Source organism: Phasianus colchicus, chromosome 1 (genome assembly GCF_987193195.1).
Source record: "Phasianus colchicus chromosome 1, bPhaCol1.hap1.1, whole genome shotgun sequence".
Lineage (NCBI taxonomy): Eukaryota > Metazoa > Chordata > Aves > Galliformes > Phasianidae > Phasianus > Phasianus colchicus.
This window is the reverse complement of record NC_143436.1, coordinates 134,731,982-134,758,485: the sequence shown is the minus strand read 5'-3', so window position 1 is coordinate 134,758,485 and position 26,504 is coordinate 134,731,982. Positions and strand designations below refer to the sequence as shown.

General features: G+C 42.6%; 1 protein-coding gene and 1 long non-coding RNA gene across 12 annotated transcripts; one reads left to right on the top strand and one right to left on the bottom strand.

Moving 5' to 3' along the window:
* Positions 1–314: 314 nt before the first annotated feature.
* On the bottom strand, positions 315–9,700 carry CNOT11 (CCR4-NOT transcription complex subunit 11). Its single transcript, XM_031605202.2, has 7 exons — positions 9,271–9,700; positions 8,914–9,078; positions 5,459–5,611; positions 4,692–4,894; positions 3,691–3,893; positions 2,123–2,219; positions 315–652 (listed from the first exon to the last, which is right to left on the bottom strand). The coding sequence occupies exons 1-7, from the start codon at positions 9,683–9,685 to the stop codon at positions 455–457; spliced, it is 1,434 nt and encodes a 477-aa protein (XP_031461062.2). The 5' UTR covers positions 9,686–9,700; the 3' UTR covers positions 315–454.
* Positions 9,701–9,768: 68 nt separating this feature from the next.
* LOC116236534 (uncharacterized) lies at positions 9,769–24,516 on the top strand. 11 transcript variants are annotated; one of them, XR_016460598.1, is made up of 6 exons: positions 9,772–10,861; positions 16,133–16,262; positions 18,981–19,173; positions 20,729–21,835; positions 22,777–22,827; positions 24,115–24,516. It is a non-coding gene; the product is annotated as an uncharacterized LOC116236534 (long non-coding RNA). The 11 variants fall into 11 exon arrangements; XR_016460596.1 differs by having other exon boundaries at positions 22,981–24,516; XR_016460603.1 differs by lacking the exons at positions 22,777–22,827; positions 24,115–24,516 and having other exon boundaries at positions 9,769–10,089; positions 10,218–10,861; positions 20,729–22,765.
* The last annotated feature ends 1,988 nt before the right edge of the window (positions 24,517–26,504 follow it).

Below are 26,504 nucleotides of genomic sequence, written 5' to 3'. Positions count from 1 at the left end.
CTTAAACATCAAGACAGACTTTCCCTTACCTGCTGAGAACTACATGCCTCATTAGATGTTGCATCTGCTTTTCAGAAGGCCTTACACAGTAAAGAAAGGACATGAAGTTAATTATTTGGATACCAGCTGCCTTCAGCTGTTTGTGAACAGTTTTGGACACAGAGACAGTGAGTACCAGTATGTGTTTGAATTTAATGTGGAAGGGAAAGCAGTATTTCCATCCCTCTCTAGGAACAGAGCTTCTAGTTCAGTATATGAATGCAACCTCTAGTCCAGAACAACTGAAATGTCTAATGTCCAAACTCAAGCACATATCTGAGAAAAAACATTTATTGTTTAAATGCATGAAATGCTATTTATAGTGTATGATGTTATTAATCCAGTGATTTTGAAATATACAGTTAATTAGTACAGAATGCTGACAGGCTTTTTCCCCTCTACTGACAGCACAGTCTTATTTAGAAGTTTTTGTCTCTGATGGGTTTTCCCCAGTGTCCAGGGTCTTCAGCAGTCTGAAAAGGCCAGCAGCTTCTCGGATCCGACTGAACTCAATGCAGAACGCTTGCACTTCTATAAACAAGTCCTGTACATTGATAATTTTGTTTCTAATCAAAGACTGAAGAAAGACACAAACAAGGCGTACCAGGCGGTTCTGAAACAGAAGAGAGATGGTTTCACAATCCTCATACATGTTTGCAATAGTGCAGTGTGTCTGCCCTCAGCAGTGCAACAGCCCCTTCAGGAGAAATTTAGGTACAGCAGCCCTCTTATACCCAAGCTTTGAATATGCTGCTCATGCTTTTCTACTTCTCCTATTACTGCTGTATTTAAAAGTGGACTCACTCCTCTGCTTTACAGTACTGTACTTACAGATACAGGTGACTTCAAGATTAATCCCCTGAACAAATGATGCATCTCATTCACACCATATTTCATTTCTTTATTATTAACCTTATATACAAAGTCCTGAGAGAAAGGATGAAAGCCTAAGATGCTGTCATGACAGGACATTTCAAAACATCTTGTGCTTCAGTTGCTATGAGACCTCATGCAGGATTAACAAAAAAGTGACATCCCCCAAGCCTTGCATGCTACTTAAATTTAAAGTGATCAGAATGTGCTCCTTGACCCTCTGTTCCCCCTTTTTTGTCCCGTCCCCTGCCTGAAACACAGCTTCTAACAAGCCCCCAGAGTAGAACATGGTGCTGAGCATGTTCTCAGCCACAGCACAGCTCTATTTTCCTGTTCTGCTACCCCATGTAATAGGCCCAGCTATTCAAAAGGTCACAGGCCAGCGTATCCATGCTTATCTGCAGCTTCAAGCAGCCACCAAGAACTAACAAGTGGTTGTTCTCAGTACCTTTCCAGATGACAGTCATGACAGGATACTGCTGCTGTCTAAAACCACAATGTGCTTGTATCCCATTTACTTTAGGTTTCTGCAGCTTAGGGATGTAGTAGAGCTACAGAAGGCACTAAAAGAAATCAAAAAGCTTAAAGGAAAGCAATGGCTGCTTTGCATGAGCCTAACAAGGCTCCAGTCCTTTAGTATGAAGGGAAGAAAGCAGAGGAAGGAATTGGTCAAGACTCACCAAGCCTGGTATGAACTAAGCATGAAACTTCACTAAAAACATATCCAGGAAAACAAGACCTACTGGGCACTTGGTGAAATGAATTGAAGCGGTTTGGGATAGAAGGAATACCTCATGTAGCATGCAGACAACAGCTGCAAGGGGGATAAAGATTTGTGAAGCATCTACAGCTTGTATACTGGAACTAAGGAAAAAAGATGGGTTTGGGAAGCAGAGAATATGGCATTATGAGAACAGAAAAGAGGTTTTAGGTCTTTGATATCTGCAAGTTGTGGTAGGTCATAATAGGCAGAACAGAAGGGCGAGGCTTCTACATGAGTAACATCTCCTCAAAAGGTATGGAACTGATGTATATATGTCAGAGAGAAAAAACCTCAAAGCTCAAAACTAAGCAGAAATTAACCACTTAATGCTTAGGAATAAAGAAGCAGAATAACTTATAATGCTATCTCTCTTATAAAGTCTAAGCATGTATTTCACAGAGCGAGATACAGGATCTTTTTTCCTTACCAGTTTAGGAGAGCACTCACCTGCATGTACTTGTCTTTAATCTGTTCACAAGTGGAGATACAGTTGGAGATGTAAAGATGAATAAATTCAGGAGGGAGATCAACTGCAGTAGTCAGCCTGTTTAAATTAAAGATATCAAATACTTTATGAAGCCATAAATTCAATGGTTCCACTGCAGAATAGAGTTAGACCTGCAGTATTAATCTATTACTGATCATGTTTCTTTTTTAAACCCAACACAGTACAGAAGCTGAGTTAAATTTGGGCTCCAGTGTACTTGACATTAATACAAACATTTGCTATAAATTACAGAAGTGAATCAATATAATTTCAATCCTCCATACTGCCTGAGTAACAAGATTCTTCATATAATTTGGCTTATCCATGTTAAGATTTCAGTGAATCCAGGTGTTCCTTCCTGAAGAATACAACCAGCATAACTGTTTCATGCATCTAAAGACCAGTTTCCTTATTTCTTTCAAATCTAATTTTTTCCTATGGTAGCTCTACTGTGAAAAAAGCCAGCAAGCCTGGCCAGTTGCACAGCTTTTCAAAACAGGAATAAGAACTGTTTTCTCACCACTGTTTTTCCCTGTTGTAATGATTACCCCCACCAACAGGGCCCTAACTAACTGCTTAATTCTGCACCAGTAGGGTGGCATATGGGATTCTTTTGTCAAATGATATTTGAGGTGTGATTCAGCTCAGCTGCAAAGACTGATAATAAGGCTGGATTTCACAGTTCACATTCAGTAATCACCACAGAAATGGAAGAATGCAGGAAAGCTATACTCTTCTAGATTGCTAGGATTAAATGGGAAAACCTCAGGCAGCTGAAGTGCTAGCATTTCATTCAGAAAAAGGGTTTTATCTATGTGCAGGTGTCACTTCCAAAGAAGACAGGGCATCAGCATAAAGCAGGATGGCTATTTAACACTTTTTGTTCACTTGCTCTGCATGAAGAATGCAAGTTCTGTTTAAGCAAACATCTGTGGCAGTAATTTTTTGCAGATACTTCTCACAGTAACAGTCCCACTGCATCTTCCACACCAGTATACCTTAAGGGTCAAAACTGGCATTTCCAGATGTCCCAATAAAACACAACTGCTACCAGAGTTGGAAAAGAAGACAAACTAGAGGTGAGGTTGATTCTTAGATACATAACTTTATAAGTTTAATCTGGATCAAAACAAGAGCTTTTTTTCCTTTAGCTAATGGCACCAACAAGAAGAAACTGCACAAAAAGCAAATAAAGCCTTTATGAAAGAAACAGACAATCCAGTAGTTGGAGACAGCTACAAATCTATAGCACTGCGTTCCTCTGCAGGATTAGTTAAAGCACATTAAGTCCTACTCTTAAAGGAGTATTAAAAGCAAAACAACTGAGAAATTAGGATGGAAAATAATTTGATGCCCTTCTCCTTTACTGATGATTTCTTCAGCTCCTGCTATTTCTGTTACCTCTGGTGTTCTTTGGAATTCATCTAACCACAGCCTGCAGCCAGCTTCACAATCACTTAACTGCTCAGTAGATGATCTTTATTTTACAAACTTCAGGAAACTTTCTTAGATCTGAGATAGTACTTACCGATTGACAACCTCCATTGAATGTAAGGACATGTCCATGTTGACCAAGACAGAAAAATACTCTGTTATCTGACTGGACTGCATCAGTTTGAGCAGCATTTCAATGGCTACTAAAGGATTGTTTTCAACGAGGTCTGGCAGTTTGGCAGGAGTGAGACCAATATGGTAAACAAGCTTGGGGTCCTTTTCCAGTTCTCCAAGGAGCTGTAAAGGGGAAAACAAAGTCTGAATTATTTACTTCTTAATTATTCAGATTGCGGCTTGAAGTAACAGCTATAAAACATCTAAACTAGAGGAGAATTATAAACCTACAGATGTCTCTATTGAAATATATTGCAGGTATATTTCTTTAACGCTTCCACTTAGAAACAACTGTGCCAATGAACTGGATGATTTTGAGGTCCCTTCCAATCCAAGCCACTCTATGATTCTATGGTAAGAAAACCTTTACCAAGGCATTTAGTAGTTTTTGATCAATGGGCAATGAAGGAAAAAAAAAATTCCTTCTTTACTTTTCTGTCTGGCGGAAAAAAAAAAACAAAACTAAATTTAAAGTTCACTGCTGTCAGAAAGAGTTCTGTATGTCACACATCTATAGTGCTAGCATAATGAATATCTCAAATCCCACTGAAATGAAGGGGGTAATATTAACAAATTGAGCAAAGATTCAGTGTTGGCATTTCTGAATTAATTTCTTAACAAAAGCTTAAACAAAAGAAGCACAAGCAACTTGGTTATCAAAAGATTTCACACAGAAAAATATCAGTGCCACTTACTGATCAGCTTTGACTACATCCAGTCAATGCCGTGAAGTTTAAAGACTTATCTTGTTCGTACATACCCTAACCAAAAGCACTGGGTTTTGAGAACTTAGATTACTTGGTGTTTACCAAGTCATTACAGAAATCTGAATTAGAAAACTTGGATAATTTAAATTGAAAACACGTAAGTTTAATAGCCTGTTAGAAAATCAATTTAAGCAGAAAATTGCACGATACTTACCTGCGTTTGCTGTGGGGAAGTCAAAGGACTTTTAAAAGCTTTTGCCATAATTCTTTTGATCTCAACTCCAGTGCTGTTTTTAACACACATTGATTTGTCCCACTGAATTGTGTGGTCTGGTTCTATTGGATTTAACCATGCCAATTCATCTTCACATATATGGAGCGGAGGTGGTGGACGAATAAACTCTGGCCGAAAGTGACCTAAAAAAAGACAACAATGTGGAATGTTTGTTTTAAACTTCAAGCTTTGTTTTATTTCAGTACAAGGATATCTCCAAGATTCTCAATTTTTTAAGCTATAATAACACTGGGAAGCGTGTTACAGTCTTATTTTCCTCCCAGACAAGTATTTATTCCTCATTTTTAGTGATGCTGCTATGCCAGCATGTTTTTCCTCTTGAATCGGATCACTATGTTACTGCATCTGCCACTGATGAATGGTCTTTTTCCCTGCCACACTACCTGATTCTTTGAAGTGTTACAGTCAGCGTAGATCTTAGTGCAAGGGGCTACAAGTTGAGGAGCATCAGGTAACACAGCTAACAGATTGAGACAGACTTCAGATTTTGAAAAGCCTGGAAACATGAACACGATGGAGACTGATCTGGAGACAGTTTAATACAGTTCTGCATTGCTTCATTCATCTTCATTCCCATTTCATACCCTGAAAATATTTTTGAATCATACTACGCTTCATCTGGAGATGAATAACAACATGGCACATCGTGAGTTAAACAAAAAGATTGTTTTTGAAAACATACATACTTTCTATAGGAGGCTTTGGTCCACTCACTAATGCTTCAGTGATCTGGGAGGCAACAGAGCTGTCAAAACCAGAGTTGGAAGAATCTGGGTCAGGATCGCTGAGGATGCTGGGGAAGCTGGCCTTGCTCTGTGTTGGCAACTCAGACTGACGCTCTGCAAGAAGGTCAGTTCAGAATGTTAAAGCATGAAATTGAAAGAGACCAGAATGCTAGAAGTTAGGCAAAAGTTTTTTAGCTGAAAAAAAAACAAAACAAAACATAACAACATGAAATTTAGTACTGTATTTGCTAGTATTCAGAATGCCAGCTGACAGAAGAAGGCCAGCAGCATGCAGCAAGAATAAGGAAGTAGAAATGAATCTCAGACAGTTTTGACTTTAAAAAGTTAAGTAACTGCTTTTAATATCAGATTGCATCAAAGTTGTACATTCACATGATAGTCCTGAAAGAGTTCACATAACTATCTAGTTTTGCAATCATTTCTCAGAGCAGCAGAGAGAGAAATCTGCAGAGATACGTTTACTTTCTGTAATGATAACGGTCCAACAAAACCCAACACCATCCATGAAAGCCAAGAGCCCACCACACAATGCCACCTTATGTTCCTTCCCTCCCCCTCCCAAAGGGGATATTAAGTAGCAGATTAAGTCTCAAGTAATTTGAAGTCCAAATTTGCTGGTCCCACACGAAGTCAACACCACTTCTTAACCGGATGATTAATTAAGTGTAGCGCCCTCCGTTTCAGTACACTGTCCTTATCTCTTTTAAGCAAAGTACACTTTCTGTTGGAAATTCAGGCTACTGAGTTCTATCATTTAGCTCCTGGAGGGATCAGCTGGGTTAACATAAGAAGTTCTCTGAGAGGAAAACGAGACGACAGGGAGTCCTTCATTCCTGTCATCCATAATCCAGAACTTACATCTATCAGTATAGGTATAAAGTCACTGATTGGTTTGTATCCTCTCAAATCCCCTTATCTCAAATGACTAATGATGCTTAATTAGAAGAACAAAAAGTTTAAGATACAGTATTTCAGTTCACTGATGTTTTAAGCCTAAATGAGCCCTTTACTTACATACATTGGGGTTGACATCCTAACTTTCACTGCTTCAAAAAAATCGGAATAGAATCATAGAATCGCAAGAACAGAAAAGACATCCAAGACCATCCAGTCCAACTGCTCACCCACCACCACTGTTGCCCACTAAACCATGTCCCTCAGTACAGCATCTAAATGTTCCTCAACACCTCCAGGGATGTGACCCCATCACCGCCCTGGGCAGCCCAGAATAAGCAGAAGGAAGAGATGAGTGTTGTTAGTTAGAACACAGTTGTATTTCAGAAGAGAAAACAGCAACTTGAATACATTCAAACTGAAGGAAACAACTCCTCTGTATGCAATCACTTATGGTGGTTTATCAGGCTCTCCTTGCCTTTTAACAGATAACAAGAACCTTTCTTTGATTCTTAGCAGAAAGATCCACAGTGTATTTATTACAAGCCCAAATACCAATACAGGGCAATTACCCTTACATCACATGGAAGTTAGCACACAAACACTTGGGAGGACTTCACCAGAATTCAGGTCCCTGCAGGAAGCAGAAGATGACAACTTTTGATACAGTAATACACCATCAAGTTATAAGGATAGATCAAATACTGAATGAATATTCTGTGGACTGAAGAGAGAATAGAACAAAGCAAGTTTTAATATTGATTCCCAAGACATTCTATTCCAATAACTGCAACAGAAAAGCCTACAAGAAAAGTTGTCACAGTGAATCATAGAGTCACAGAATGGCCTGGGTTGAAAAGGACCACAATGATCATCCAGTTTCAACCTCCCTGCTATGTGCAGGGTTGCCAGCCACCAGACCAGGCTGCCCAGAGCCACATCCAGCCTGGCCTTGAATGCCTCCAGGGATGGGGCATCCACAGCCTCCTTGGGCAACCTGTTCCAGTGTGTCACCAACTGAACTGAAGTTCAGAAGCCAAGTACTCTGTTCCACAGGTGTATTCTAAAGCATCATCCTGCTCTAAAAGCTCTGAATTCATGACAGAGCCCACAATTTTAGTAGGCCCACAGCTGTTCTGTTGTAAAATGAGTGGGAAAACAATGCAAACACAACACCCAAACACTTACTTAAGCACCATGATACAAAGTATTTACACACTGTGAATACCTTGGCTTCATCCTCCATACATAGGGGACATACACTGCCAGCTTCTGAAAAAGTGACAGACCTTCTGAAATGTTGCACACAGACAGTCAAGAAGCATCACAATACTAACAGAGATGCAACAGCTGCTGACTCTTAAGAAAGCTAATAGAAGGTATTTATTCTAGGGAGCTACAGTTATAAGACTGAGAAAGCAGTCTCCAAAATACAGACAGGATTTACAGAAGAACCAAAACGGTTTGTTTCCCCTCTTTGTAGATACACTTGGGTATTGTATTTGCAATTCCCAAAGATTCTGATGTCTGGAGACAGCAGCTGAGGACACTGGGAACAGGGGACAGCATAGCAGAGCGTAAAGGTCAGTGACAAGTGCTACATAAAAATGACAGCACCAAACTATGCAGGACAGAAAGAGTAATGCCTGACCTCACTGAGAAAAATCACAACGTTCACAGAATCACAGAATCACAGAATCACACAGAATCACAGAATGACCTGGGTTGGAGGGGACCTCAAGGATCATGTAGTTCCAACCCCCCTGCCTAGCAGGGCCACCGAACATACACCTTTACTAGATCAGGTTGCCCAGAGCCTCGTCCAACCTGGTCTTGAACACCTCCAAGGACGGGGCATCCACAACATCCCACAGAAGTGGGATGGTCAGTTTTGAAGTAGTTCCATTTTTATGTATCTAGGAAATAAACTTTTTTTTTTCTTTAAATAAACTGCTCAAGTTGGCAACTTGTTCCAATGAATACTTTCCATTTCAGATTAGCTCCAGATGCAACTTGTTGCTCCATATGATCAGAACAATCATATCCCTCCTCCTGCCCAAGGAGTTCCTCTTCCTTATAGCCTAGTAAAGGCAGACCACTTCCCACCGGTGAGCTAACACTGCAAAATCTGACCACAGAAAACCGAAGATGTAATTGGAGCAGCCTATTTGCCAGGTGCTGCTGTACTGCTGCGCAGCAGTTACCTCATGTTCTCTCATACCAAAACCATGGCAAAGGAGAAAAAGGGATAATGATGCACACAAAAAGCATGCCAAACTTCAGGTGAAAATCTTCCTGTACTTCCAAATCGGTCTTATTTGAAGGCAGTGGCGTATGTAAGTAGGATAAAATAGCCAGGCCACAACTGTGCTTTTAGTTTCTCTAAAGTTTGAAGACACTACAGCTTAGCCTAACTTTTTCCACACGCACAGACAGGAGCGCCTCAAAGTCAAACGGCAATTAACATTTCCATTCGCAACGGTGCCGAAGCTCCTCCTTACCCGCCAAGGCCAGCTGAAGCCCGCTTATATCCACCGACTGGGCCATGTTTCCAACGTCCATCGCTGCAATCTGGCGCGGGGTCTTCTTGAACAATTCTCTGGGGGGGGCCAGCATCAGCTGCGAGAGGAAGAACTTTTCGGGCGGGGTTATGGGCGGCAAGAAGCCTGCGGGGAGAGAAAGGAGAAGCAAGCCTTGATTCCTGAGGCAACCGCTACCCGGCGGAGTCCTCAAGCGTAGAGAAAACGTTTGGTAAAAGTAACGCCAACGACAAACGGCGGCGCAAAGGGAGAAATCCGCGCCAACGCCGTCACAGCCCGCAACGCCCCGCCCCGCCCCCGACCGCCGCTGCCCGGCACCTGAGAGCGGGGTGCGCTCCGCCTCGTCGCCGCCTCGCTCGGGAGCGGGGTTGAGCAGGTGGGCGAAGACGGCGGCGAAGGGGTTGGCGGCGAGGGGCTCGGTGCGGTACATCTCCCACAGCAGGTAGAGGGCGGTGAGGCGCTGCGCCGGGCTGGGCAGCAGGTCGGGCTGCTGCAGCAGCAAGACGAGCACGGAGCCCAGGCGGAAGTGCTCGGCCTTGCCGAAGTAGTGGTGGAAGGCGCTGGAGAGGCCCTCGAAAGTGCTGCCGCCCGCCTCCTCCGACACGATGCCCAGCAGGCTCGTCAGCTCCTTCGGCGACAGGCTCATCCTGCCGCCCGCCGCTCCGCCGCCGCCTCCCGCCGCGCCGCCCGCCTCGCCGCCCGCCTCAGCCGGGCTGCCCCCGCCCCCGGGCATCCGCCCCCGCCCGCCTCACGGCGCCCGGCCCGGCCCCGCCGCTGCCCGCCACCGGAAGGCCGCGCGCTGTCGCGCCGGCCGCGCTTTACGGCGCGGCCGTAAGGCGGCGCGGTCGCTGAGGAGCCGTGAGGGAGGGCTGCGATCCGCCCGTCGTGCACGGGCCCGCGGCGACGTCTCGCGAGATGGGATTGGCCCGATCCGCCCGGCGGGGCGGGGGGACGCAGGGGATTGGCCGGCACCGCGCGCTCCCATTGGACCGGGCCTGGCGGGGCGGGGCGGGGCCGGAGCGCGGCGGCCGTTGGGGCCGGTAGGGGGAGTCCGGCAGCGCCAGTTCGGCATCGTGCCGCTCGGGGGCTGGTCGTCCAGCGGAGGGGCGTCGTCGCCTCCAGAGCGATAAACCGGCGGTAGAGGGTTGAGGGGCGGGGGGGGGAGCAGCTCGGGGCGGTGCCCACAGCCCTGGGCATCCCGTTCCATGCCCGCCGCCCTTTGGTGCAGACCCTTTCCCTCACCCCCAGCTGCCCTCCCCTGACAGCTGCATGCCGTTCCCTCGGGCCCTGTTCCCACCCGCCACCGCACATGGAGCTGCGACTGTGGTACATGCTGAGGAAGGACTTGGAAGGTCCTGAGAACAGACACTGCTTCGGCGGCCAGATTCTTGTAGAAGCAGTGACTGCGTTCCCTCAGATGAGCGCCCCCAGCTGCACAGCCCAGAAGACCTTGACTTTATAGTGAGCCATTTATGGTGTCAGAAATGAAATTTGGTTTATAAAGTAATATAAATTGAAGGGAAAACAAGATCTGAGAGGTGTAAATCTTCACATAGATAGAATGGCTTGACTTGGAAGGGACCCTAAAGATAATTCAGCCCCACCCCCTGCCATGGGCTGGGCTGCCTCCCACCAGCTCAGGCTACCCAGGGCCCCATCCAACCTGGCCTTGAGCTCCTCCAGGGATGGAGCCACCACAGCTCCTCTGGGCAGCTGTGCCAGGGCCTCCACCCTCTGAGTGAAGGATTTCTTCTTACTGTCTAACCTAAATATCCCCTCTTTTAGTTTAACACCATTCCCCCTTGTTCTGTCACTATCAGACCATGTGAAAAGTCGTCCCCCTCCTGCTTGTAAGCTCCGTTCAAGTTCTGGAAGGCTGCAGTGATGTCTCCATGGAGCCTTCTCTAAGGTAAACAAGCCCAAATCCCTCAGCCTGCCTCCATTGGAGAGGTGTTCCTGTCCTTTGATCATCTTGGCACTCCCTCTGGATCCGCTCCAACAGCTCTGCATTATTCTTGTGCTGGGAGACCGAGACTTGTACATTATATTTCAGATGAGGTGAGGCCTCACAAGCACAAAGCAGAGGGGGACAGTCATCTTCCTCTCCCTACTGGCTACCTCTCTTTTGATGCAGCTCTGGATAATGTTGGCCTTCTGGGCTGCAAGCACACACTGCTGGCTCATGCCCAGTGACTGCTTTGGGAAAAACAAGCAAGAACAAGCAACAGCAACAACTGGTCATCTCCCCCTCCCCCCACAAAGACAAAACAAAACAAACAAACAAACAAAAAAAAAAACAACAAAAAAAGCTACCAAGATCTACAGACCTGTAAGGGATAATCTAAAAGCGTTCTTGCTAGAGCAGCTGCTCACTGACTGACTAGATCACACTGAGAGGTCTGCTTGTGGTGTGAAGCTAGAATAGTAAAGCAAATGGAAGAGGATGCCATTGGGCTTGCTGCCATGGCCAGCTTGTACTAGGAAACAGAAGAGCAAGTCCTTGGGATTTTGCAATGTGTTAACAGCTGTAGCAAGGACTTCCATTGTAAGTTTTAAGAAGAAATGAAAGAATTGCAAATTGCTGAGGAAATAATCTTTGGAAGTGTGCAGAAGAGCTGGCTGGAGAACTTGGGAAAGCATGGGTATATACAAACGCTTTCTACCCTTACTTGCAACAAATACAGAGAAGTAGTCAAAAATCTCTTCAGTCAAAAAAGGTGAAAACTGGGTAGTTTAGAGAGGAAGGTGCTGTGGGAAAGTAAAATTCTTTATAACTCAAATAGATTTCTGGCAAAATAGGTAGAAGGATGAACTTTGGCAGCTGCCTTGAATACTCGGTCTTTGGGAAGACATTTTGGATAACAGGGATTGAGAACATGCCAAACTGGCCAACTCTTATCTTCCCTTCTGTTTCGCTTAGCTGCAGAAAAACTGTTGTATTCTTTGTTCTTGTCAGAGAGGTTTGTTTTTCTGGGTCTGAAGAACTGTTGCAATAAATCGAGAAGATGAAACCATGTCAGTGGTCTGCAGAGTGGAAAAGGCTCTGGTGGCTATTTCTGTATCTTTGCTAAACCTCCTACAGAGATGAGGGGATATGGTTTGATACAAGGATACAGAATACTTGGGAGATAGCTCACTACAGCAAAACTTAAGTTTTCCTGATAGGAGTTGCTGGTCTAAATGAGAGAAACTCACATGATTAACTGCAGCCTTAAATGTCCATAACTACATACAAGAAGACAGGACAGTATTCACTTAGTCCATGACTGGTAAGCAGAAACTGCTAGAGAAAAGATCTAGCAGGGAAAGCACAGAGTGGCACTTCCCGATGTGCTTTTGGTTTCTGGCCACCTCCAGTTTAGTTACTTCCCAATTCAAAGGTTGAATGCTCATCATTCCCAGCCCCTGATGAACATTTCTTTCTTGAGCTCATCTTCAGTGATTCACGAACCAGCTTATGTTTTTGGCATGCATGACACGCTGTGGCAATGATCTCTGCAACTCAAGAGCCATACTGCACAAAACAGTACTTCCTTCTTAACTCTGTTCATTACTCATCACGTTCTGCACGTCTCTTATCATAGCACAGCTCAGTTGCTCCCCTCTAAGCTACGTGTTCTGACATCCTCGTTGCTCTTCTCTGCTTTTCCTACTTCTGCCTTATCCTTATTCAACTGTGAGTGTTCCACAGATTTATGTGTTTATATACCTTTATACAATGAGTCCTGTTTATTTCTCTGCTCACTTTTTCACATTGTTCGCTCTATTTAAGCCATGAACATTGACCTGACCTATAAAAGAACTGTCCTCAACGACTTTTTGTATCATTCCTCAGCAGCAATAGTTAGGAAGCATCCACTGCTGCAAAAGGGATAGATCCTTTCTCTTTCCACCCCACCCTCATCATAGTATTTTCTTTTGCATTTATCAGTACAGAAATTGGACTTGATGGCTTACAGTTTCTTGGATTCTCTCCATGGCCTTTTGAAAAATTGGTTGCATACTTTCTACCCCTATTTTTTTGCTACTGTGACCATTTTGAGGAGAAGGTTGCACACTGCAATATAACATCTTCATCCTGAAATAAATCTCTTGGGTGAGTCCCATCAGGTCCTGGTGATGAATAATGATTCATTTTATACACTTCATCTCACATCTCTTACTAACTCTTCACTGTGAGACAGTTTTCCTGACTTGCACCCCGTCAGTAAAGCCTGGGAACAACTCCAAGATCCCTGTAGAGATGCAAGGAATTAATTCAGCTTTTCTCCTTTAGCTTCTTTCCCTCAGTGCTTTTGTACGTTGTTCTCATCTGTTGACCTGAAACTGAGCAACAGATTTTGTGCTTCTGCTGTGCTGGCAAACCTTTTCTTTGTTCATTTTTTTGGTGGGAGGAAGTCTGTGGTTAGAAATAACCGTGCCTAAAATTGTGCCTTAAGTGAAGGACAGTTTTCTGGGTGCTAATCCACTGTCAAGTAGATCTGTGGTGCTTCTGCCCAGGTAGCCTTTTTTGATCAGCCTGCTGCTAATAGCAGACTGTGCAGATTTGTTGCAAGAAGGAGAAACCTGTTGTGAAAGAAAAAGCTCTCTCTCTTTTTCCCATACATTTCAGAAATACAAACCGCTCTTGCATAATGTTCTTATTGGAATAATGGATGTAGAATTGCAGAAATGGCCGTCAGAGCAATAAAATGTCTCCCCAGTGACTGAGACAGCAAAAAAGAAAGCTACTTCTGTGTGGCTAATGCAGCCATCTGAAATCCCTCTATCCAAATGAAGAGGTTTCTGGTCAGAGCAGGAAAGCTAACGGTTTGGAAGATGGAATACAGATTACCATTTCAGAGTAACAAAAAATCAAAGAAAAAGGTAGGGCTAAAATAAGTGTAGTAAATGTGCTGCAAAAGTGGATATTCTTGGACTCCACATTTATGTAACAAAGAAGCAACAGCATGTGAGACTAGTGGAGGCTCAAGTAAAGGAGTCCTGGGACATACCTGACTTCTCAAATGGATCACTTTGCATGCGGGGAGGAAGGCTGGGCCCCCAGCTCCTCCAGATTGGCAGTCCAGCACAGCACAGCCCTGTGGCACAAAGGTTCACATTGATGCCTTTGCAGTACAGCTTTTCTGGGACTAGACTGAATGTATTCCATTTCTCTTAAATGGCTTATAGAAGAGCTTCTAAATGATCAGTTAAAGCATGAAATTGACCCATCGTTCTTTAAGTTGGGCTTGAGTAAGAACCTCAGTAAACATCGTGCTTTGAATTCCTAAGGATGGATAAAGGAATTGGGGCTACTCTTAAATTACTGACTCTCAGGCTCCTTTGTTAGCTCTGTCCTGTTGGCTCATAAATGCTAATAATATGAATGCACAGATTTCAGACAATCTTTACACGTACAAATAAACCTTTCAAGTTATATCACTGTGAATATGAACTTTGTTTAGTGTTTAAATTGACATCATCTTGTGAGAAATGGTAATTGTTGCTGGAAAATCAGATCTGAAACTAAAGGAGCACATTTGATTTGACTTAATCTGATTTGCTATTAGCAGGGAAAGGCCATGCAGTTTAACTGTAGAATTTGTTTTTCCTCCTTTCCTTATTCAAATTGATTATGTTATTGTTTGCTATTGTATTTTACATAACACCAAGGAATAGAAACTGCATTGTGGGCACTTAGGGAAAGAATACTAATGAAGGAGCAACAGAAAAAGACAGCATTAGGGAGGTGAAAGAAAAAGTGGCAAGGAAGTTATATTAAATTGACCTGCTCCATGGCAAGTACTTGAATTTCTTCTAGCAAAGAAGCTGAATACTTCAGCTAGGAAACAACTTCCACCAGTGTATTTTTATCCCACATTTCACATGGGAAGAACATGGTGGGAAGGAATTAAGTCACACCTTGAAGTCATAGGGGAAATCAGAACACTTCCAGATTGTTTTGTTTATTCTCACAAGACTTTTCTCTTGTACTCAAATTCCTTCCCTTAATAATTTTAGTGACCCAGCCCATCTACAGTGTATTTTAAATAGCAAGATATCCAAAAGGGGAGGGAGAAGGTAGGTTTTGCGTGAGTCTCTCTATCTGCAGCTTGCTAGTGACCATTGCATGTTATCCTTCCTAATTCATGTCTTCAATTCAAAACAAGACAACCAGTGTAGAAACAGATTTATTATTCCTGGAGTAATCAACAATGTTGGCATGCTAACAATGCCTAAAAGCCTTCCTGAGTAATTATATGAGAATACATCTTCACTTGTTCATCAGACCTCTAAGATGTCAAGTGATTCTTGGATGTTTTTTAGAAACACCCCAAATATCATTTTACAATAGCTTCATAAGTGCTGCTCCATGGTCATTCAGAAACAAACATGGTGGTTGATGAATTCTTTAGCTTCTGTGAATTTTAGTGACACTTCTGTATTTTAAGTCAGTTTTTAAATGTCAACCCATGTAAAGTCATTGTTAATGCAATTACTTGGTTTCTTGATACTAGAACATAAAAGCAACATACAATATGACTTTTGGCATATATATCTGTGCATAGACCCTTATTCTGGCTAGGAAACCCTTCTGTGATAACTCTAAAACATTTTCAAAAAATGATTTGAAGCAAAATGATCCTTTCACTTGTCTTCTTTCTTTCTTTCTTTCTTTCTTTCTTTCTTTCTTTCTTTCTTTCTTTCTTTCTTTCTTTCTTTCTTTCTTTTTTCTTGTTTAATTAGACAAGGATTTTAAAAATCCATTTGTAATTCAAAAATAGGTGAGCATGTGTTCTGTGTGAACGTTGGTTGGGAACTCTTCACTGTGAACTTAGAGTATTCAGCTTTTATAATTTGAGCTCTGCAATTGCATGCCTGACTCACCTGGCACTATTTCTATTCTCTGGTTCAATGATTCCATTTATGTTTTGTTTCTGTTTTCATCTAAAATCAATATCAGTTGAATCTTTGCAGGAGAAAGGACTTTATGCTTAAACTAGAAACTTGAAATCTGCTTTCTGAAAAAGTGTTCAATAATTCAGAGCTGATCAGAGCTGTTACTCGAAAAGGGGGACTTTCAGGTTCTGTTTCTTCCTCTGCCCATAGGGTGTTGAACTCAAATCCAGGCAATGTCTCTACTAGGAGCAGGGAGGAATATTCATCTCTGTCTAAAGTTACTTTGCTTTGTTTACAGGAACTGAGGACCCTGGAAGGAAAGGAGAAACACAGGATCTGATGGTTTTAGTGAGAGTGCTTGGTGAGATGCAGGATGAGGGTTTGTGTTCTGGTCCTGTGCCAGGAACAGTGCAAGCAATGGCAGTCAGGTATGAAAGCATAACAATGTATGTATGTGGGGACTGGAAATCTGTTGTCCCTCTTGCCTGTTTAAACTCCCAGACATTGAGAGAGTCCCTTCTTCTCAAAGAGTCCCTTTCGAAAGAACATTAGAAAGGAACCTCTCTTCTCTCCAATGAATATAATTGTGTGTGTGTGCATACATACTCATTTAAAAGCATATATAGACATTTAAATATTATACCAAAAGTTTTTCATTACATATCTATACCAGATAGAGAAGAACTAGGTTGAAGTATCTGATGATGTGACACTTTTCCAAGTGACATTTGGTCAGAAGGATGCTTGGAAATGCTAATTTTTAAACATGCTTTTAGGGACTAGTACAGTTCTTTTGTGCAAGAAGATAAAGTATATTTTAGATGCATTACAGAGCATTGTGGTATAGTGATATTTATAGCCTAGTCGAAGAAAGAACCTCAAATTGCAAATGTATCTAATAAGTATTTGATGATTTTGCTTTCCTACTGCAATGGTGAAGCTCCACTGATTCGTCTGTATCAGAGTTTTGTCTCATTCATTTTGTAGTATTCCATTTATTTCCTATACCTACTGAGCTCCTTACATGGCTTTCTTTCCAACCACATACAAAGTTTCTCTTGTGGCCGTCTCTAAGTGTGCTGCACTTCCTCAAAACATCTTCTTATTCATCTCATCTCCCATTTTATGTTGAAAGCTTTTAAAATACAATTTAATGATGCATAACAGCAATATAATGAGCCTAATAGCATGCTATTGATTTTCATTTGCAACACTGGCATTCAAACATTTCAATAGTGTTTTAAGAGTTTGTATATTTAATGTGATTCAAAGACAAGGCAAATGCACTACAATATTTATCTGCTAAAAAAAGCTCCACTATCTCTTGCCAACTGAATCCTCCCTCCATCCTCCCCCACAATGTTTGTTGCAATCAGCTGCATTAGAAGTATATTATTTTCAATGTCTTAAAACAAGCAAACCATAATCCTTGGTACAAGGAAGTAAAAGGGAAAAATAACAGATTACTGTATCTGCACATATTTTTGTTTATCTGCTGTGGTCACAGTGAAGATATTAATGATGCATACCAGTCAGTGCTGTTGGTGAATGCAGTGTTTTAGCTTCAGAGTGAAGAAAGGTGCTTCAGGATACTCTCTGGATAGGAATTAGCTGAGTTATGGAACACACTAGCTCAGGCTAAGAAAAACAAACAGAAAAATGAAACTGTCAAATATACACACCACAATAAGATAAGATAACCATTCACATTTTCTGAATAACTTGGTAGTTACACCCTACCAGAGAGCAGTGCTTTCGGGAGAAGTTACTGTGTATTCAGTGAGCAGGATGTGAAGCAGCCATTCAGTTCACTCAAGTGTCACCTTGCATGTATGACCACTTGGAGGTAATGCTATAACAGCAGCGTTGACAAGCTGCACCACCCACACATTCACACACCAGATGGCTGTACTACCATTCAACAGGACCTGGACAGTCCTGTAAGTTGGGCAGAGAGGAACCTTATGAGCTTCAGCAAGAGCAAGCACAGGATCCTGCACCTGGGAAGAAATAACTGCATGTATCAGTACAGATGAGGGGCTGGCCTGCTGGAAATAAGCTCTTTGGGGAAGGACTTAGGTGTTCTAGTGGACAACAGTTTGGTGAGCCAGTAGTGTGCCCTTGTCAGATACTGTGTCTCCCCAGTGCAAGAAAGAGAGGAAGAGAGGGAACTTCTTGAGAGAATTCAGCTGAGGCCTACAAAGAAGATGAGGGGGCTGGAGCATCTCCAGTATTGAGAAAAGGCTGCGGGACCTGGGGCTGTTCAGCCTGGAGAAGAGAAGGATGAGAGGGGATTTCATCACTATTTATAAATACCTACAGGGTGGGAGTCAAATCAATGAGGCCAGGCTCTTTTTCGTGGTGTGCAATGACAGGACAAGGGATAATGGGCAAAAACTGCAACACAGGAAATTCCATACCAACATGAGGAAGAACTTCTTTACTGTGAGAGTGACAGAGCACTGGAACAAGCTGCCCAGAGAGGTTGTGGAGTCTCCTTCTTTAGAGATATTCAAAATTCCCCTGGATGCTTTCCTGTGTAGTTCACTGCAGGGAACCTGCTTTAGCAGGGAGCAGGCTAGTTCCCAGAGGTGCCTTCCAACCCCTGTGATTCTGTGTGTGATATTGCTGTAGCTTCTTGTGTTGTAAGCAGGGATGCAATTTTTCCAGGGCTGTGACGTGCTTTATTTGAGACTGTTCATAGCAAATGAATAAAAATGAAATTGACATTAAATGTAAGTCTTAATCTATTTTTTTTTCAGAGCTTCATTCATATATTACATACCAGTTATCTGTATGTATGTATCTGCATGTAAATGTGCATGACTCTCTGAGGATATTAGGAAATAGTTTCTGCTCTGTGAGTTGACTGAATATCAGTAATATGGAGAGAGAGAGTGAGAAGAAAGAGAGGCAGAGACAGAGAAGTACTAGAGATACATGGAAGACTTATGCTTTTGCAAGGACTTCAGTTTTCTTGCTTTCTCAATATGCAGCTGCTGTTTTATAACCACATCCACCAACAGGATCACCTGACAGGGCTTGACTCAGATATTATTGCAGTTGAGTGAAACTACATAGAGTTCTTGCTATCAAGCTAAAAAGAATCAGTTGCTTTAATCACCATTTATTTCATTTTTTTCCAGTCTTTGTACTTTCCTTTGAAGGTCATGATGCAAGTAAGCACAGAAGAAAAATTCCTGAGAATGTGTAAATGATTTTGAAGTTTAAGAAGCTTTTTGAATCATGTAACAGTTTCCAATGTGCAAGTTAGGCTGAAATTAAGATACCATACTTGATTCTAAGAAGTTACCCAAGAAATCCTAAAACATTCAACAGGTAAGGTATCTAAAACAGACATATGCATGTGTTTTGTGTCATTGCACATTATTGTACAGTGAACATTAAAATGTATGTGAAGTTCAATTTCTGCCCAAACAAGAGACATTAGCTTTTGGCTAGTGCCAAAAATGATCAAGAAAACCACCATTTGGTTCCAAAATTCTGAAATGGGAAACATTGTTTATTTTCAGTAGATGGTGGTAGTAGTGAGCAGTTCTCCTGCAAACACCTAATTTGCTTGGCTGACTGCAGAGGGACTGTAGAAGGATAAGCTCAGATGTCACATTTTTGACCTCTACAATGGGATAGAGCGATCACATTCCTAAAGTCATGCTGAACATCCTGGGGAAGCAAGAACAAGTTTGAAGCTGAGCTGAGGGTAAATCCTGGCAAGACCAATTATACCTGCAGGTGACATATATATTGCTTTTCTTGTCTTCCAGCAGTGTACTGCATCCTTTTTTCCCCCAGAATATGCTGATCTTTCATCTTTTGACCACGTCATGACATGTTGATATAGTCCTTAGTACAGTGTTTGCTGAGACTACTCAGTAATGTAATGTAATGTAATGGAAATAGCATGTCCCAGGAAGAAGGAGCTTCCATGCATAGGCCACTGAAGCAAAAATGAAAAGGTGGTGCACAAGCAAAGGAGATGGACAATATGAATGATACCACACAGCCAATCTGCCATGATGGAAGGCCCCCTTGGCTGTATTAACTGTTCCCTTTTTTTGGATGTTATGTTGGTAGTCATGTCACAGCAAGCAGTCAGAAGTTTCTGGAGGATGTGGAACTACTTGGTTCCCTGTCCATTAAGTACTACTGTAAAAGCATGACTCCAGTATGCTACCAGTTCATAAAACTGCAAAATACTAATTTTAGATTTCATAAACTAAAAGAATTTTCTATGCAGAATGTGTAAAAACCAAGACCTTTCTGGGGAGTGTTTTCTCTGAAGTAGCTAGTCTTGGTCACCATCAGATAGGAATCTCTAAACCGTAAATCTGATCAAATACAGCAACCTCTGTGCTGCTCACTTACATCTGTGAAAGTCTGCTGACCTCAGAGTGCACACAGGGTTTGGTTTAAGCACACCATCCATCTTCACTGAGTAAATGTATTCATTCTGATGAGAGGTAAAAAATTGCCTAACAGGCAAGTTGGTTTGCAGGCCAACAGTTTATGCATCGATAATCTGGCACTAATGTCCAAGACTCTGCATTTGTTGCTGTGTTGTATGTCTAAAAGTATCCCAGGTTTTAAAATCCACGCACCTCTAGCCCTTCCTTGTAATTTTCTTCTCAAAACCCAGTGCAAACTTCCTCTCCCATCCTGACTGTTTATAAGTATACATAGAAACAAATGTTTTGTAAAGATGTGAGAGACATTCTGCTTTATTCCCAGGAGCAAATAAAGCCTTTTATTTTTAGCCTAGTTTCCTAAGGAAATGAGACTGATGCAATCACATTGTCTATTTGTCAGTCTATCAAACCAGCCCCCTTGCCTCCTTCCCTCCCCCCATCATCTTCTGACCATTAATCTTTTTTAGCTGGACACAACCAAAAGGCAAAAGTATTCCAGAATGTATGCATGCTTTATGACAATCAGTGGCTGGGACAGAGAAGAGACCTTATCCATTCCCTCCCTGGAGAAGTCAGCACTGGATGAATTCTGCTGAGAGGCAGCAGCAACTTGCTGGCAAGTCAACTTCTGTGCAGCTGTAACTCTGCTGTGATGTGTGTAACCTCCTCAAGTCAGAAGGATGGGAAGGGCTGGAGTGACAGCCCAGAGGTGTTTCTAGAGGGACACTCCTGGGTATCTGGCAGTATTTCAGAGATGGAGAGAGAGACACATCCCAGGGAAAAGAAGCAGCTGGGGTTGTTGGACTCTTGACTCAACCTCAAAGTGACTGGATTTTGAGGTGATGTTATAGGGAGCTTCTCAACAGTGTCTGAAGGAACATGGTGGAAAATAAATGCAAAGCAAGTGCTAGAGAAGGGGCCATCACCATCTCTGTTATTACCTGGCAAGTATTTTATAGGTAATTCCTATAGAGGAATTATGGAGAACAAAATGCACAACAAAACGGGGTTCACATCTGACCTGTAATTTTATAAAACCTTTGCAAGTGCATACGGTATCTCAAAAGGAGACTGTAAATTTGACTGTATGTTAAGCTGTGGGAAATCTGAGTTCTTTCAGTGTCACTGTTGGGAGACTTTTATCTATCAAACAATCCAAGTATGCTCAGATCAAGGCTGAATCCCAGTCTGTTCCTCGGCTGCCATCTGCTCCACTGTAAGATATGGTCCTGAGCAGTGCCTGCGTGTTTCTGTGTTGGAAGGAGAACATAACACATACATGTAACATGTTTATATCATGATTATCTATTTACCTGTATTTGCAGTGATGTTTGGAAAACTATGATTATAGACCCAATGTCATAAGTTCGTATTTCTGCTGTGAGAGAGTATGCTCTTATTTTTCAGTATAGGCCAATGCCTTGTCAATGGAAGCACGTAAACTCCTTGGAGACACATAGCGTGACACCCTGAATGTTGAAGAAAGGTGCACAGGAAAAAGAAAATGAAGATTTGCTTTTTATTAAGCTTCTTTAACTTCTGCTAATGCCTTTCTGACATCCTTATGGTGATGCGTGAGCATTTCTTTTTATTGAAAAATAGATAAGGTTGCTTAAGAGACTAAGTTTCCTTTATTTCCTCCCTATTCACACATATGCTAAACAGTAGCTAATGTTTAAACATCTCCTGAGCAAAATGCTGAGTTCTTCTGTCACAGCTCTGTGAAGCAGCTTCTATTCCTGTCAGGGAATTCCAACAAGTCAGTAGCCTAAAAATGCATTTAAACTACTATTGGTGATGAGCCTTTTCCTCAGCTATTCTGTTTCTACGTTAAGCCTGAGCTACTTATTTCTGCAATTCTTTTCAAGCTTAAATCTTGCCATGTCTGGAAACAACTGTGTTAACTTGCAGGAGGTTTGGAACAGGCTAATGGCTAAAGATGAGACAATAAAAGAGATACCACAAAAGCAGTGACCCTATTATGCAGAACAGTGTAAATATGAACTCATTTTCTTCTATTAAGAAAAAAAAGAAACATTTTACTCAAGGAAGTAGAGTACAGTCTTCTTCTTAGTTAAGATAACCTGGCAGGAATCTGTTGGGGGCAGAATAAATGTTCCCTGTTCTGCAAATGGTTAGTGATTTTGGACACAGATCCAATTTAAAAAAAAAATGCTATTGGCCTTGGAGTGCATAGGAAAGGAAAAACAGTCAAGAAGTATCTACAGCATAAAACTCTTACACACATGCGTGCACAAAAATGCACAAGCATGCCACTTGCAACACGGAGACAGGAAGCCATATGGCATCCCTGGTTTCTCTTGCTCTCCCTGCCTACTGCAGAAGATTGGTATCTTTCACTGACCCTCTTGCAGAAGCAGAGTGCTGTGTTAACACAAATGGCACAGAGCACACTGGCATCCAAACAAGTTGGGAGGCTGAGCCATTTTGCCTTCAGCAGCTGAAACCATTCTGTAAGCATTTCACATATAATTAAACCTTCTTTTCCCATCAGGTGATCTGACCTCAGCATATAACTATGCACGCCAGAACAAAAGATGGTAAGGTGGGTCAAATAATGGAATAGTGGGCAGAAACCTCCTATTTATAAATATGACATTGCCTTGTCCAGAGAGGGAAACACTGGCTCTTCTCAGGATCCTTGTTTCATGCACTATACGTCCCATGCTTATGTTCATAAATGTTTCCCTGTGATCAGCCACCATCTGCAGACCTATCCAGCTGTGCTCCTGGCTGCCAGTCATTCCCATGTTTCTCATAGAGATCACACCAAGGACGTATGCACTCAGTGTAGCTGGAGAAGTGCACTCTCCCTCAGCCACCTACTATTTCACTGGAGCCTGTGGTTTGGCATCAGCAACCACAGCACAGACATTGTACTATCACAGCATTAAATCTCGTCTAATCAACACGGCAATGGTTCCATCAGTCTGGGACAGCCATCTTGCAGGCAGTAGTGATGCCTCATTCATGAGCTGATCCCCCTCTCTGGTTTATTATGGCACTGGAGGGTGAGAGCAAGCTCTTCACAGGGCTCCGTGAAGGCAGCTCTCCCCGTGCACTAACTGTAGCTGCTGCCCATCACTCCTACTCTAGATATTGCTGTAAATTCACAACTGTGGCACCAGAGACCTCAGCTGGCAAGGGCTGAGGCAAACAACAGCCGTCTCCGTTCTTCTATGTCAGCGTGACTTCTTTGCCAAGAACTATCACTGTCAAGTAAGGGTTAAGAAAATGCACTGCTGAAATGCCCTTCATGGGCAGTGTGCATCCCACTGCGATAACATCACAGCCCAAAACAGGAACAGTGCACTCATTGGTGCAGGGTCTGTGCCTGGGCAGCAGCTGGAGAGGACACATGGGAGAAAATGTTGAACCAGAAGCGTTTTATTTTTGGCAGTTTAATAATGGGCTAGGAACGTTTGTGAACAGGAGCTGAGGAAAGACAAACATCTTTTCTGAGGGACAGTGAGACAGTTCCCTCAGTAGTTCATGCTAGTGAGGCCTTGAAGTCCTCACCATCTTTCTAAAACTCCCGGCATGGACTTACACTCACAAGCATGAACCAAATGTTTTCAGGTGAGCTTGGTTCACCTTGGTGTTTGCACTCATATTTTCATCCAAATGAGAGAGGGGGTCAGAGGCCTGCAGGAAGTCCAGCTTTGCAAGGTGCATCAGCTGGGCAGGGGAGAAGGAGACATGGAGGGGACCAACAATGCAAAGGCCGTGCAAGGGTTTGGGGAAGAGGTATGGGGAGCCTGCCACAGTGAGGGGGAGATGGGAGGTCATTATGGGTTTTGCTGGTTGTGTTGCTCACAAAATATTCTTCTAGGACATGTGAAAGGAATGTGAAGGTGCAAGACAGCAGGAATTAATAAATAATCCGAAATACTTTTCAATTCCAAGTGTTTTATAAACATTAACAAATCTTCATGAGCCGTCGGAGAGGTATTTAAGCCACATTCCATTGTTATAGATAAGAAGATGAAAGCTCTGGCTTAAGTCCAAAGTTTTCAAAAGCACAAACTGCTTTTTAGAGCTCTGCTTGATGCTCAGCACCAGAACTCCAAAGGGATTGATTTCACATTTGCCACCGCGGTCAATGGGATACTGATTACTTCTACAAAACTAAGTTTTAACCTGCATGCTCAAAAGCAGCTGAGAATAGCTGCTGGAGGTTCAGGCTTCGTTGGCTTGTTGGGTTTCTCCAATGTGTATAAGGAGATACTGCTTTGGGATGTAAATAAACACATGAAAACATTTTGTCACTATTGCCACAATCCGACTTAATAAGATTAAGATTTAGTGGATTTAAGATTTACAAAAAGGATTGATTAAAACTTAAGGTTAAAAGAAAAGACTTCCAAGGTAATCCATTCATCTGTACAAACAGGGAGGGAAGTGGATCACGTTTTCAAATCTTTCTGTTTCTCCCATAAATGGTAGGCAGATGGTTTGGGTGCATTTCCCTAAGTATGTGATGAACATTTTATTCCTGAGAATATAAACCAGGAAGGTACAGTTACTGGCTTTGCTGAAGTGAGCAGAAAACAACACAAGACTTCTTTAGAAACCACATGAACTGGTAGTCCAGTAAATATATGCATGTATGTATATAGCTGTGTAAAATACTATTTATAGCAGAATACTTTAAAAGTAAGGAAGAAAAGTAGCTATTTTCATGGGAATTATGTTTTCTCAAGTTCAATTGCTCTGTGGCCATGTTTGTTTCAAGGACTAAAGCCCTTATTTGCTCACCCTCAAAAGCAAAGGTGGCAAAAAAAGCTCTCCAAATTCTGTGGAAATGGAGAGAGTCGCATTGAAATTGGCCAGCAGGCAGAACAGGAGGAAATCACAGAATTTTCACGCCAAGAAAAGCTTCAAAATATAATGTCAGGTAGAAGCAGAAATACAATGCTGATCAAAGTCAGCAGGTTCAAACCCAGCCCTAGCCACGTGCAGCATGCTTCCTCCCCGGCAGCATCAGTGATGGGCTGCGAGCAGTCTCAGCACAGCCTTGGATGTCATAGCAGATCAGTGGAAGATGTAAGAATCAAAACAGAGATGCTCCTGTGGGGATACCCCTGTGTGTAAAAGTGAGTCAAAAATTGCTTGAAAAATTACCTGAAAGGGTATTTCGAAGGCGCTCACGTACACATTTTAAAAGTCGTGTCAGAGCACTGACACTTGCGTGATACAGGGTTTGTATTATGGCACAGTTCTGCCATTCTTGCAGTTGCTTTTCCCCCAGGTGGGCTGACATGCTTAGGAGGAGAGCAAAAGTGGTAGCTTCTACCAGCAGTGACCTTGGGACTGCTCAGGTCATAGCACAGTGCTGAGCTCAGTGCTGGGAATTACCATCTCTACCACAGCTACTGAACAGGACCAGAGAAAAGGGAAAGTGGTGGAGTTTTACCAGTCTTAAAGTTGGTTGTCAGGTCCTGTGTTCACAATGATAAATCCCACGGAGCAGCAGTGCAGCATCAGACCCTGTTGAAACAGGCAGGATGGATATCACCATAGCTGTAAGCAGGACCACATACTGTTATGCCTTTCTGAGCTGTAATTGTTGTGTGCCTTGAGTCTGCACGGACAGAGAAAAGGGCAAAGCTATTTCAAGTTTTTAGAAAGGCTGTACTGACCACATGGATGATATTCTGGTGTGTGGATATTCAAAGGAAAAACATAGTAAGCACCTCAAGGAAATGTTCAAAACAACATTTGGCCCTGGCTCCAAGTGCTGAAAAGCAAAGTGTAAATTCTGCCAGCAGCTTGTGTTTGGTGTGGCATCTTGTACCAGGACCAGCAGAAGACAGCTATGGCAGAAATACCACTGCCCATCTTCACACAGAAACAAAATGTAGCACTATGAGAAAAGCTGGCATACTAGTGGGGGCTTTTTTCCATTTTACCTCCTTAAACACTTAACTATTGCTGAACACTTGAAGAGTTTTTGATCTTGAAACGTGAATTAGTATGGGGATTTTGGATCAGGAAACAGCCTTAGAGGAAGTCGCTACTAAGTGGCTGCTCCACTTTAAGCTTCCTTTGAGGTTCCAGTGCCAGCCGCCACTCTTCAAGTGGTGTGTTGGCTCAGCAGTACCTCAAGGTATTGACCAAATACCTCAAGGTCACTTGATTTTCCAGCTAAAACCTCACTGCTGTGCAGAAACTTGCAATTAGAGAAACGGCATTGGAAACGCTGCTTAGGGAGTATTGTTC

What these genes read in the sequence shown, in the direction of transcription:
- CNOT11 (XM_031605202.2), bottom strand. Translation starts at nt 9,685, where the DNA reads ATGCCCGGGGGCGGGGGCAGCCCGGCTGAGGCGGGCGGCGAGGCGGGC. An exon ending in ACCAAAGCCTCCTATAGAAA is followed by an intron (nt 4,895 to 5,458) that starts GTATGTATGTTT and finishes GTCTTTTTTTAG; the next exon opens with GTCACTTTCGGCCAGAGTTT. An exon ending in CTTCCCCACAGCAAACGCAG is followed by an intron (nt 3,894 to 4,691) that starts GTAAGTATCGTG and finishes TCCCCTTTACAG; the next exon opens with CTCCTTGGAGAACTGGAAAA.